General features: G+C 39.2%; 1 protein-coding gene across 6 annotated transcripts in view; it reads right to left on the reverse strand.

The window, feature by feature from the left end:
- Window positions 1–14,373, reverse strand: part of NCOA2 (nuclear receptor coactivator 2) — a 189,710-nt gene that overhangs the window by 20,932 nt on the left and 154,405 nt on the right. For all 6 annotated transcript variants that reach the window (XM_039570527.1, XM_039570539.1, XM_039570557.1 and 3 more), the window contains 4 exons: window positions 8,565–8,775; window positions 5,240–5,449; window positions 3,263–3,478; window positions 2,501–2,630 (listed from right to left, as the gene is read on the reverse strand). In XM_039570527.1, the coding sequence (XP_039426461.1) occupies window positions 2,501–2,630; window positions 3,263–3,478; window positions 5,240–5,449; window positions 8,565–8,775 (767 nt within the window). The remainder of the gene's footprint in view (window positions 1–2,500; window positions 2,631–3,262; window positions 3,479–5,239; window positions 5,450–8,564; window positions 8,776–14,373) is intronic.

The following is a 14,373-nucleotide window of genomic DNA, read 5'->3' on the forward strand; positions in this document are numbered from 1 at the left end:
CAAGCTGAAGAAGTCACAGAGGGGGTCCATGGATTGACTGAGCTTGCACAAACTGAACATCTGGAAGAGCTGGGCAGAAGCATGAGGGACCAGGGAGAAAAGGACATTCCCCTTTTTGTTTGCAGCAAAACACTGCATCGGTTCACCCCAAATGCACATTTGGGTACCAGTTTATACACTTGGTTATGTGCCTTGGAAGGACATCAGCAAGAATTTGGCTACTGTCAGGCTGCATGTGATGGCTCTATAAATCCTGCTTACCTCACCCCTGAATTTGTATGCAAAGCACACTCGCAGTTACAAAGGCAGAATAAAGGTTTATTATAAACCCAAAGGACAAAACTTCCTGAGAAACAAACTAAATCTGAAATAACACCTTATCTGCAGCCAAATGACACGTTTTTGTTTTGCAGTTCACACACCTGCCCTGCTTCACTCACGCTACCACAAAACTGCAACAGAAAATATAAAGAGCAAAGCATTCTGCAGGCAGAGCAGCTACAGTACACACATCATGGAAGACTCTCATCCCAGATAATTACTCAGAGACAATAAAAGCTGTCACCCATGGAGGGAGGAAAAACACTATATGGGAACCCTTTTTACATGTCTGTTTAGAAAAAACAAAGAAACATGTTTGTGTATTTAGTTTCCATAATGAGATATATGGTTGCCATGGAAGTCTAATCTCTGTGTCAAAGCTAAGCAGGAGAGCTGCATCATCAGGCTATACACTGAAAAAACTCAAAGGATGGCAGGCAGGAAAACTAATAAAAATGTATTCTTTTTAACTGGATCCCAGATAGTAAACAAAAAAAAAGGATATATGACATACCTTTAAAACATTGCAAAGTATTAATCAAACTCATAGAGAGATTTCTTTAACTCTCATAGGTGGAATTATGAATCATCAAAAGGGAAGACAAAAAAACCCCCCTTTGATTCAAATGGCTTACAAACTCTAAAGATAACTTATAAGAAGGGATCTATTATAAGGAAAAACAATTGATGAGGCTAGCAAAAAAACCCTCCCTGAAATTGCAAATGAGTGTGAACACACATGATAAAAACCCCAAAATGTTTGTCAAATTCTATGTATTAAGCAACAACAACAACAATTACTTACAATTTCTCCATTTCTTTTATATACCCCAGGGACAATTTTAATTTTTAATTTAAGAATTATTTTTACTCATTTAATACATGGCAACAATCAGATTATAAAAACACCAATCTTGGAGATTAATAAAGCAAGAAATGGCAGCATTAACCATTCAATTGTTTCTGGTTGGGGTGTAAATGATCAAAATATTGTTACTTTCAGATGCAATGGGAATTTTTTCCACAATCTTCAGCTATAAGGAAATTATGAGAAATGCAAAGGTAAAAAAAAAGGAAGAATCAACTGCCTGGCTTGCTGACCAGAATGACACTGTATTTTTTTTTAAGGTGTAATTTTTAAAATGAATAATTCAGTTATACATACAGTGCATTTTGCATATGGATAAGCTAACTGAGGGAAACACCAGGAAACATCTTGAAAAGCATGGAATATAACAAAGAAAATGTCACATGTATTTATGGATACTATTTTTGGACATCCTAATGAAAACTAAGAGAATGTAGTCAGAAGATTAACATATTTTAAACATACTTTTTTCCCAAATGTATCTACTTCATTTTCTTTTCAGTGATCCCCTGATTTACTACTTTCATAATTAGAAATATTTCAACATTTTGCACTTGCTTGTCCATTTTGCATCCTTAGACATTCCATATATACACAGTTTCTCTAAAGTAAGCTGCAAACCTTTTGGAGAAGACATGGCTCTTTTTTAAGAAGTGTAAACTTCTTATTACATTGCCATCATTTAAAAGTCTTAATGATGAATGAAGTTATAAATACATTACATGTGAGTTAATGAGTTGTGACCAAACTGCAGTTCTGATTACCTGAGGAGGAGCTAGCTTCAGGGAAGAGGCAGCCTTCCTTTCACTTCATCTTTCCTTCCTCATCTTTTACAGAATTTAGGTGAATTAAAAAACCCCAAACAAAACATAATTAACCATGTCCTACATCACTTAAAATGCTACCCCACTGCAGGAGGGGACAGATATTATGACTACATAGTCATGGCTAGTACTACTGGCACTTTTCCACATTTAGTGTTGAGTGTAGTTGTTAACAATAAGAACAGTGAAATCAGACAGAATCATGCCCACGTTAATGCTCCAGAGGTGAAAAACGGTGCAACTATACCCGAAGTGCTGGCAGCATTCACTGTGATACAGAACTTTCAATTAATTCAACACATTACATGGCAAAGACAGCATTTATAAATATTATTGGAACACACATACATTTCAGAGCACAAAATAAAACAAAAATTAAATTGATGTACATTTGGTGAATGTTTTATGTAGAACTTTGTTCCCACAAGGTGTGTAAAATATAGGCCTGCAAAATCTCTCTGTGTTCTGATGTGACACCAAGACTCACCTGTTCTGACTACCAAAAGTTGCCTGCTCTATAGGCAAGATGCTGTCTGGCCATGGTGCAGTCTGATTTGGAGGTGCCTGTTGTTGGCTATACTGAGGTCCTCCTATGTTCATCTCCAATTCAGATGGCCCTAATCAAGAAAAAAATAACCATATAACTTTCCTGAAGAGAAGCTACTGTCAAGTTAATTCTTTCAATTGAGTTATCTATGTTATGGTGAAAGCAAACAAAAGCATTAAGACCTCAGCAACATTACACTTAAAAGCATCATTACTCTTTTGTTAAAATTTGCTTTTAAAATTTGAGAAAACATGAGTACTCTGAAAGTGGTTCAAAATTACAAAATAGCAGATACAACATCATAGATGCAAAAATTAAAAAGACAAGCATCAGAAAAAGACAGTACATAGAGTCAGTATTATAATGTACTTGCTTTAAAAGTGACCAGGAACAATTATCCTGTCCACAGCATGTCCACTAAAAAAACTCCACAGTCTTTAGTGAACCAAGGCAACTTCATATCCTCTTTGGCCACACAACCATGGAGCTAGAGGGTAACAGGAACTGTCCATCTTAATACATGTGTTAAAATGTAGTATTTTAGACACCTTCTTTCCCACATCTGCAGGAAAATTTCACGGTGAAATATGGTTCTCATCAAATCTATAATTGAAGTAGGATTTTTTTTCTTTTTTTTTTCCTCCTGCTTCATCTTTAACAATCCAGCGTGTGCCGAAAGGAACAGCTCCAGATGTGACTTACCCATATTCATGACCTGAGATGGAAGCATCTGCCTTGGGCCAGGCTGGTTGCTGGGTCTCAAGGGGATGCTGGCCGTGGGGTTGCGGATCATGCCTGCCTGCACTGGCCTGTTCATGGCACCAGCCGTGGGCGCACAGGTCACCCTCACAGCGGGAGCCTGGCTGCCCCAGTCCCCGGACGCCATGGCAGGCCGAGGGGCATTGCCACCCATCATTCCTGCACAAAAGCCAAACACACTTAGGTACCAGCACATGATCAGAACAGCCTTAGCACTACTGCTGCCTGAGGAGCTGCATTTTCAGCAATGAAAATGCAGTAGTTTCACTCAAAGCACACTGTACCACAACTTCCCATCCAGATGTGCAAAGCTACAGAGCGATGCCTTATGCTGCTTAGTCAAGGGACTGGAGACTGTGATACATCTTACAGGAGGAAGATCCTTTTATCATTTCCGAAATGTTGCTCAGAGTAAGTGTTCCCACATGTAGTCTGCAACAGGTGCTGAGGGTGTGTGGATAGCCTTAACTTCCTTCCTCAGGAAATGAATCACGTTTGCTGATGTGTGGGTCAGTGCTTTACTTTCCAATGCTAAGTGAGAATGGGGACTTGAGTAACAACATGTTAACATTAAACACGCTTACAAATTAGAAGGACTGAGTATCAATTTATGTTCTGCAAATGTCTTTTGGTGACTTCTTTCATTTGGAACCTAGAGCCATCTTAGCTTCAAGGCTCACCCAGATAATCTCAGACCAATGTACAGTGCAGGGAAATTACTCACAGGAACTTTCCGATAGATGCTGAAGTTCATTACCGTTATTTTAGGGGAAGTCCTCCCACATCTACTGTAAACAACTGATACACTTTATTTACACTTGGAATATATAGAATACTACACTCTGACAGTAGCCAGAAAACCTCAACCAAAACCCAACACAAAAAACTCCAACCCCCAAAGATGGCATTCATAGTATTTATACATTTCAATTTTACTCAGTCAAGAGAGTAGGTAAAACACTGCTTTAAGGTAGGACTACTGGTTCAGATTAGTCTTTTTAGTTGCATTTTGCAACATCCCTAAATGAATACTAAAAGCCACACAAACAATTGTTACTTATCAGTTCAATTATTTGGTAACATATAACCAGAGAAAAACCCTCTGAAAAGGGTCTTTGTTTCAGCTGCTGTACAAAATTTGCTTTAGTGTTACATCCTCAGGTTTGGTCCATTTATGTACATATTCTATCAGCTGACAGATGTGCTCTGCTAGAACAAGGCAGGGACACAATAATACTCTCTAACTTGTACACTTAAGATTAATAAAATCCTCTAATACGTATACAGAACATGAAAGTAATAGGACACTTGAAAGAACACAAGTTGACCTCTAAACTACTTAAATAAAGTATTTCAGTGTCTGGCTGCATGTCTTTTTTAACAGTGATGCAAACTAAAGCTAAAAACTTGACACCAAATAGCCAGCTGAGAGGACTTAAAATGCGTGGTTTTATGCCTGACTCAGAGCTCTTACAGTGGTTGTCACATACTTGCACAATCTCAGGCTATGCACTAGTTGAAATACGTCCATCAGACTTTTCTTGTCAAACACGCTATATGTTTGTTCATTATTAGGTTAACATGTTGTTAATTGCAACATCTGATGGTTCCCAAAAAGGAACTAAGGGTAATAAATAAAGGATAATTGAGCCAACATCATAAGGGCATCAGTACTGCCCATGATTTTGTTTTGAAAGACACATCTCCACAGGTAGGTAAAAAGCAGTGCACACAAGGCAGGACTAAAAATACACAGAAATTCAAAATAAATATGCCAATACATAACTTCCCACAAAACATGATTTCTTCCAGACTTTATAGAAAGCAATAATCTGCACTGGTATTAACCCCAGTGTTAAGCTGCACATGCTATAGCCTGTTACACAAGTATATTTTTAATAAAAAGGAAAATCATCTTACCTGTGCTACTGTTGCCTAAAGTTCCTTGACTTCCTATCATCCCTTCATTCCTGCCCATCAGTCCCGGCTGAGGTATCACTGAGTAGGGGCTACTCGTTCTTATGGGTGGGAAAGTTCCTGCACCTGTTGGGTTCTGCAGTGCTATGTCAAGTGGTAAATTCTGGTTTGGTAATAACCTGCCAAGTTGCCCTGCTCGTGGGTTATTAAAAGCTAGACAGGAGGAGCAAAGAAAAAAAACAAAGTTACAAGAATGGAAACTTCACTAGGTAAAAAAAAAAAAAAAGAAAAAAAGAACCCAGACACAATTGAAGATCTTGGGCTCAGCTGTTTAATGTTGCATAATTTACCCACTCCATATCTGTCTGAGAAACATCCCTTCTTGACATTTAAATGTAAATTTCAAAATGGAACATTCTGACACTAAACACAAACCAGGTACGATGCATACTTAAAAAAACTTTAAATGACGCAATTTAACTGACAGAAGAGCCACTAAAGCAAAATACACCACTATGTGATGTACACACTACTGCCAATGAATCTTACACCTAGTAGGACTAGGTGCATGCAGATGTCATCCTGCAGATTGTTAGAATTATCTCAATTTTGAGAGTTTTCCAGCATAATCTGTGCCCCTGAAGAAGTTTTCAAAATAAGGACAGACTGACTCTATATTGGATCCCACAGCCCCATTTCAACATGACCCGCTTAATATTTTGGGGTTTTTTTACATTTTTTGTCATTAATAAAAATAAATACTTCCATGATTCAGCAACAACAAAAAACCAGTCCAGAAACAGAGCCGTGCAACCATAATATTCTGGTAAAATAGAACCATCCTTGATGGTTACTGCCACCTTTATGTAACTACTTTCTTCTGGGTTGTGCTTTTTAAAATCAGCCCCTGCAAATAAAACTGCAGACTGCCTCAGAAAAGTGAGTTTCAGACTGTGACTGGCAAGTATCTGGCTCAGCTGGTCTTTGGGCAATGTTCCAAAATGCGTGAAAGCATCCTCTGTGTGCTCAACTGGTTCTCAAACACGAATCAAACACTGACCTTGTAGCTTTGATTCAAGTTCCAATCATACCCATAAAATAAATGCAAGTAAATTAAACATTTTTGTGAAAGTATTATTTGCAATACTTTCTGATAGCTTCCCCTAGGAGCAGCTGTGATACAGCAGCATCCTTAAAGTGACTTCTGCATTTTTGTGTTCACCACATTACTGAGAAGTTAAGTAACTACTTTCTTATTTTAGACTGAAATAGTGCTACTTTTGAATCTGAAAACTTAGCTGAGGTTTAGTAAGTTTGTTAAAATGTACAGAAGTATCTCATAACAGAGGTCATTTTTATTGTATAAAACCAGGTTAAAGGAACTTATTGTATTTTTTTTTTTTAATATAAGTTCTCTGCCAGGTGAATTTGCTCATATGTGTGTACAGAAAAGATATCACATCACATACACCTAATTCCTAACCATGAGATCAAAATTTTGTCTTGTCTGACTGTTCAACTAAGCAAACAAAACTTACATACGAAGCAAGAATTACTTTCTCAAGATTAGGGGCATCACAAAGTCTAAGGATTGAAGCAAAATTGAACTTCAGTGACAGTTGAACAGTTTGCTCCAGAAGTTTGAAAAATCACATAGATAAGTGAGTTACTGTATGTGCAGCTTTGCCAGCACCCACTAATATTACAAAAAGGAATTCTGCAAATGCAGCACAAAATAACAACACTTAGATCATATATTCTACTGGTGCTTAGATCATATATTCTACTCTTCATCAGGATGGGACTGAAGGAGGCTCCCTATCCTTCAGGTAACAGACTCTAGCAACCTGGCAGATCTAGCAGCGTTTTTATTTTTCAACAGAAAAAAATATTTTAAGTATCTTCATGTAAAACCTGTAACAGTAAAGATGGTTATTTCTTCAGAAAAAAACCAGTAAAAACCCCCAAATCTCTTTTGGAATTGCATATGATTTGGCATTCATTCTACATTGCTTTTCTGTGAGCATACGAGAGGCCCTTCACTATTTCTGTGAACCTGTTTTCTGAATGCTCTTCTATGGAAAACAAGGCAGAAGTTCCTAGGGGAATCAGGCACAGACACAAGACTGAGATGGGGGAAAAAGTTTCAGGGTTTTAATTTAGATGGGAAACAGGATGCTGCTTTTACAGAACTGCTGCTAACCACCAAGCCACTCTCATTTACAATCATACTGTTACTGTACTGCCAGTAGCTTTGAAAGCAGATTTAAAGCTAGGCTAACCCTCGAAAGCTAAAAGGCTACACTGGAAGGAACAAACAGACCTTGATTCAGGAAAAATATGCTAAAGACTTCACATGCACAGAGATTTCCTTCTGACTTTTGTGCTGCTGCTGTTAGTACCTCTGTACTCACAAAAGTGAGTACATTAAACACAAGCATCTTTCTCTGAGCAACATGGATAACAAGTGATAATTTAGGAATCTGAAGTGGCTTTAATATGAATTTAAACATTAATATTTATTGATAGAATACTAATATTTATCTAAATATTTCTAAGTAATTTGAGTGAATTTGAAAGTGGCTCAGTGTTAGTTTAATATTATCAGAATGGCTAAAAATATTAACTAAACCCTACAAGAAAAAAACCTAGAGTACATCTAAGGAAGCAAATAGATGCGGCCATCCTAGCCAACAGGCACAAAAAATGAAGCTGTGTTTTTTTTATGCCATTTTATTCAACATTAGCACTTGATAAAGACTCTTGTCTTGCTTGCTTTCCATTATGCTATGATGGTAAACCAACATTTCAGTGCTGATTTGTAAGCTGATTAATAAGGTTAAGGAAAGCTGTCAGCTGGAAGTGACTCAACAAAAAGCCACAATCTCAAATTAAACTTGGGCATTCTTAATCTTCTGTCCTTCTATTAATCTTGTGGTTTTAGAAGAAGACTCTCCTTCATGCTTAGAAAAGCCTCTCTTGCACCTTCCACTGCAAGAGCTGCCAGAAAGGAACGATCTGCATGACAAAAAAATGCACGTGCTCTCCATGCCAAAACCCTCACTACAGAAGCATCACTTATAACCACAGAAGGGGATGTTTGGTTTGAGGGTACCCCTTAAAACGTCTCAGAGGACACAGACTTCCAGGGTGTGCGAGTTAAGACACAACTCCTCGTGTGTTTGGAACTGGGACGACCGCAGATGGCGCTCTGTCACCACACAACCCCAGGCCAGGACGGGGAGCTGCCCAGTTCCTCCCTGGCCGACCCCTGCTCTGGGGGGCTCCCAAGCTCGGTAGGCGCGTGTGGAACGCGGGGTGCACTCACTGCTCTGTGAAATCCTCATTGCTGGTTTCTGGGTGGCCACTGCCGTGCCGGGGCTGCTGTCACTGGTGAGCTGCATGAGGTCATTGATGATGGCTTGCTTGTCGACCGAGCCCGCTGGCACGCCTGGGCGGCTATCTGGGAAAAGCTGTGGTAACTGGCTGTTCTGCAGGTCATCCAGAATCTCTTCCAAGTTATCCAATTCACTGCCTGGCTGCAACAAAGAACACACAAACCCACAATACACATCGCTGCTCGCCCGCTGTTGGCGTCCTGCTCGTGCCAAGCCAGGCAGCCCCCACCATCACCCCGCACCGGCCTTGGATGTGTCTGGCAGCACGCCTGCCGTGGAGGAAGCTCACAAACCTGTTGGAAGGGGACTGTGCAGGCTTCTCAGGGCTAGTCTGCCGTGCTTTTGGGCACTGGCACCCCTTCAAAAGCCCCACATCAGGACATATGATTCCATACCTTGGGCAACAGGGAGATGCTTCCCTGTGCACTCTGTGACGGGTGCTGACAGCAGGGGTAATAGGAAATCCAGGAGTGCTGAAGATGGGGGCTTATGTAGGTATAGCCAATATTTCTTTCAGCACAGTTATGTTTCTAGTCTCTTTATGACTTGATTAAAAGCATACAATCGGAAAGTTACTTTATGGCTAAAATAATTCCCCATATGTCTTTTCTTCGTTATATTCAAAACCTGAACACTGAATAACTCTATGTAAGTTAACTGGCAAGATATATACATAGGATTGGGAATTTATTTTGCTCCCAACTTCCCAAATAATTGAAAATAACTTCTCTGGAGTATGAAAAGAGAAATCTACATATGAATTTACATTCAAATTCAGTAGAAAATTATAATGAAACAAAGATGGGAGAAAAATTAAGTTCATCTTATACTAACATAATTACTGACCTGCTTGTTTTTCTTAAATACATTGATTCTCACTGGCATTCTCTTTTGTCAGCTTCTCTGTCTAAAAACTCAGAATTAAAATAATTTTCTGACTCAAATGTGGAAATCATTGCAACTAATGTCCAATCCTAAACTTTTGATTAGGGTAAAACTTGGGTAATAACTAAGAACAGGGCGTCCAGTTTCAGTTACTACCACCTTGAACAGTAATTATATCATAACAGTATTTATAACAAGTATCTACTCAAAATCAGTGTCTTCATTAGGAAATATGCAATGAGAGAGGAGAAGCAGAGTAAGCAGCCACTCATGAAGGATGGGGAACTGAGAAATAACACCACAAACGTGCAGAACTGAAATACAATTCTTCCTGGGTTTTTTTTTGTCCTTTCCCACATCATGAACTTCTTACTGAGAGCAAGCTTACACCACAGATCACAGAAGACTGTAGAAATACCTGAGATGGCTTTAAACTACCTGCTGGGGCTCTCACAGGCTAGCTGGGAAGCACTGCCCATTAGTCTGTACAGAACTCCTCCTGCCACATCTAAGCTGCTCCTGGGAAGTCCAGTTATTTTATTCAAAGGTAGCTAAAATGCCCCGAGGTTACACTGCTATGTGCCTTTTTTGGGTGACTGACTGCAAATAAACATGGTATTATTTTTTATTCCTTCTACATCATCTCCTAGTCTTACAAATTGTAGTATATGGTGCAAAAGAGGAGGGAGTTTACTCCATTAAAAGGTAGCATGTGGGTGATCTAGAGGCTGGTGTTATTGGCAAAATGGTAGGAAAGCAGAGAATCAGAGGACTGGAAGAAATTTAAAGCCTCAAGGCAAAATCAGTGTATGCCATTCCCTATGGAAGTTCATACAGTTGTTTGTTAAAGACATCCAGAGACAGAAAATCCATAGCTTCCCTGGAGAATTGGTTCCAGCACTCTGCCATCCTCACTACTTTTGTTTTATTTTCTTAGTCTCAATGCAAAATCTCTCACACTAGGATTTAGACCCTTCCTTCCAATCATATTTTGAATCTGGAGAACACACTGTGTTCTCCTTTCTTTCTCTAACTTTTTCTGTATTTGAAAACATGTGCCCATTTGTGTTTTAAGCTGCAATTAATAAACAATCTCAACTTGTGAATTTTCTTCAGCAAATAACCTGTTTTCTAGGCGTCTTATTACTCTTGTTGTTCCTGTGGATTGCTTTCAGTTGATCCACACTTTTGCTGAAGCCCTGTCCAAGACAGGACTTAAAATAATGCCTTACAGCTGCTGACTAAAGCAGACAATTTACTCTACACATAGTACACTCTGATGGCCTATTCCAGAAAAGTGTGTCATTCTCTTAATTCCATGACAGCACTGACTCCCACTCATCTTATAGTCACTATGATCTCTAGAAGAGCTCTGAAAAAGTCCTATCTAGTCAGTCCCCTCCTTAAAAAAAAAAAAAAATCTGAGACATTATTCTTGACTAATGATAATAACTTTATTCACCTTGAATGTTCTAGCATTTTGTCTCTGTATCTCTTCACTGCAACTGAATTTGAATTCTGTCCTCCAGTGTGTTTGCAGACATTCAAGTGTCACACACAGCTTTACCAAGCCCTATTGTCACATCAGGTCATTTAGGTTAACTAAAACAGCAGCTCTAGATGCTGCACGAGTCCTGCAGCATCTCCATTTTGACAGCGAATCCTTCAATAACTGCTGTGTGTGGAGGGATTTCCAAACACCTTCCTAACCACTTACAGCAGTTTCATCTTAACCATGCACCTCTAACTTGCCATAAGGGCCACAGAGCCTTGCTCAAATCTAAACACAGGGACACACTGTTTCTCTTATGCCAGCAACCCCGCTACCCTCTTGCTGAAGGAAAATAGGTCGGCTGGTCCAAGATTACCTGTTCTTGAGAAATCCCACTGATGACTCACTGCCTTCCAGGCAACTACAAGCAGCTGGGTGGACTCAGCACATCAGCAGAAAAGGCTGAGCCAGGAGAAATCAAATGTGATTATATGAAGCCTAAATCATTACACGGACAGGTGATAAGCAGATTCAAAAAGGCGCTCTAAGAGACAGCCATGAGTGATGTTTATAGGAGCTGCAGTTTGAGCGATGGGAGATCTGGTACAAGACCGCAAGAGCCAGGAGAAGAGACTGATATAGAGCATCATAAATTATAGAACGATGATTCAGTACTCTTTGGGGGAATTAAGACATATGGCCTTCATTACACGTATCTGAGACAACAGCAAAGGAAGTTTTATATTTTGCAGGGAGGTTTTTTTGGTTGGTTTTATGCGGGATTTTGTGTCATCTTTTCTTTTAGCATTCTGGCTACTGCAATTCTTTGTTCAAACAGTAGATGTAAAAAAAAAAAAAAACCAAAAAACAAAACTCAAAACCAGACCTAAAAAAACACTAATGAAGAACATATTGATCCAAATGTGGCAGAAAACTGGTGGTCTTAATTCATCTCAGGAAGCGGTAAAGAAAGGGCAAATCCAACAGATGTATTACAACAACACAAATACATAACTTTCTTCTTTTTTTTTGCTTAATAATCAATATAAAATATTTTATAAGGGTTCTCAACTGCTACAAAAGCTCCAAGAGATTTGGAATTAACACCAACCCATGGCGTTAGCATAAGTCTTTCCAGACTAACCCTCAAATGGCACCATATGTAGAGAAACTAGCATTAAAGTATTTGCGTGGTTAGGTTCATGGGATTTTTCTATTAGTTATCTTCTATATTGATTTTGTTAATGGTCTAAGTTGAATTTTATGTAAATAGAAGGCACACCCTAATCTCCCTGTAAAAAAATTATTTGTCATGAATTAAAAAAAAAGCACCTGATAAAGTGCTACGCATCACAAGAAAGTTCTTGTGTGGGTATTTTCACTATGTCTAAGTAATGCAATTATGACAATCTCTGTAGAACTTGGACACTAAGTGCCAGAAAGTATAAGACAATTCTCATTAATATTTTTGCATTTGAAAAAGTACTTATTTTATACTGTCATATAGAGAAATACAGATTAAAGTTAAGTGCTTACAGAATTTTTGCAGCTGTACTGAAAGGCAGCTGCACCTCAACATGAAGTTTGGTTTACAAAAGTTGCTGTGTCAAAGTCTAGCTTCCACGGATTGTAAAGGACTGGATAAGATACTCAGGTCTCCGGAAATCTCCTTCCTGCCCATGGCTTGCACTGTGACCCTGTATTCTATGGAATTACAACAGGATGTCTTTTGGTGGGGGCACAACTTGAAACTACACCTGACTTACATAAATTTGAAGTTAGCTCATCTTCCACCTCAGAAGTAAGGGCAAAGCATTTGACTGTAAGAGGTAAACAAAACCAAATCCTTGCTCCAAACTGGCAGTAAATTAAAGGTTTATGAAAAGAAGGGAAAAGGAAATTAGAAGTGGAACCAATATGGTATTTTTCTCCCTGGTAACTGCAATAAACATAAAATTGGCTAGAAATCCTATTAAATTATCAAGCTACTCTATGACTAACATTTGAAAACAGAGCTCTAATTGAAAGACATTCAGAAAATGGAATCCCCATTCTAAGATTTTGATAGAATTTCAAGAAGAAATCAATGTTCCTCATGAACTTAATGGATTCTGGACTATTAAACCAGAAATAGGTTTTTTAAAGATGAGTGGCATGTGTAGAGAAAATATGCTAGTATAGGGAAGATACTGGTTTCCACACAAAGCATGAGCACAGCAGCGTTGATGAAGTACGTGAGGAACACCAGAGCAGTTTCTGAGTTTTAGGACAAAAATGTACATGCTTAAGATGATTTCTGGAACAGCACTTGTGCAGACTGTTACATTGCAAAGTCCCTGTCAAACAGGCTGTCTTTATGGTGTACTGAACAAAAAAGAGGAGCGTACACTTGTGGAGATCAGGATTTTATTCCACACTCCCCCAAGTGATTTCTCAGAGAACAAGCTACTTTAGCAAGGCAATATCTAACATTGTTCATTATGTTTCTCTAATGTTCCCCCGTACTTTCACTCTCCTTCCCCTCCAAGCTGTCAGCCCGTCCTTGCCACATCTGACCATCTCCTGATCACTACAGGGGCTGCTCCTGGCAGTGGACTGTCAGGGAGAATGGGAGAAGGCCAGCTTACTGCTGAGGGATAATCTCTTCTCTTTCTAACAGTGGTGAACCATATGAGAACTTGTGGTGGTTGACAGCAACAGCCCTACTACGGTTGGTGCTGTAGGAAAAACCCCGCTTAGTGCCCCCAACAAGTCTGTCTTTTATCCTCTTCCCTACAGCTGCTACAACGGAATAGCAATCAGCCTAATAAAGCTTGATAACCATCATCCCACCAGGGAAAGGAAAAAGGTACGGCCATGCTGGAAATATTCTCTGCCATTTGAGAAAGGCTTCCTGTCAGTTGCTGCTCTCTGCAGAAGAGTATGTTTAAACACACTACCTAGAAGACTGCTATTTTTAGTACAGTGGTGCACTTCAAAGCATTTCCTGCTCAGAAAGTCACACCAAAAGTAAAAGGAGAAAATGCAATGGCTCTGTTGCCTCCCAACACACTGATCTCCCTTGTAGAGGCCATCCCACTGCTGCTCTGCTGCAGTTTCCAGAGAAACTGCACACTCCAGTGACTAATTACTTAAAAATACAACATTCCTCAGGGAGGAGAAGTTTTAAATAAACCTGCAAAATAGGTAACACAAGCACATGGCTAATTTTTACATATGGGAGGAAGAAGGAGGGGGAAGGATGCAGGAGGATGGAAGAATTTAGCTCAAGAATCTCTGTTCTAGTCTTGTACTAAATAGTTCCAGCTTTGATCTAAATTTAGGCAATGAGCACTTCCTGTGGGAGACCATCTTCCAAAGCT

This window comes from Corvus cornix, chromosome 2 (assembly GCF_000738735.6).
Source record: "Corvus cornix cornix isolate S_Up_H32 chromosome 2, ASM73873v5, whole genome shotgun sequence".
NCBI classification, from domain to species: domain Eukaryota; kingdom Metazoa; phylum Chordata; class Aves; order Passeriformes; family Corvidae; genus Corvus; species Corvus cornix.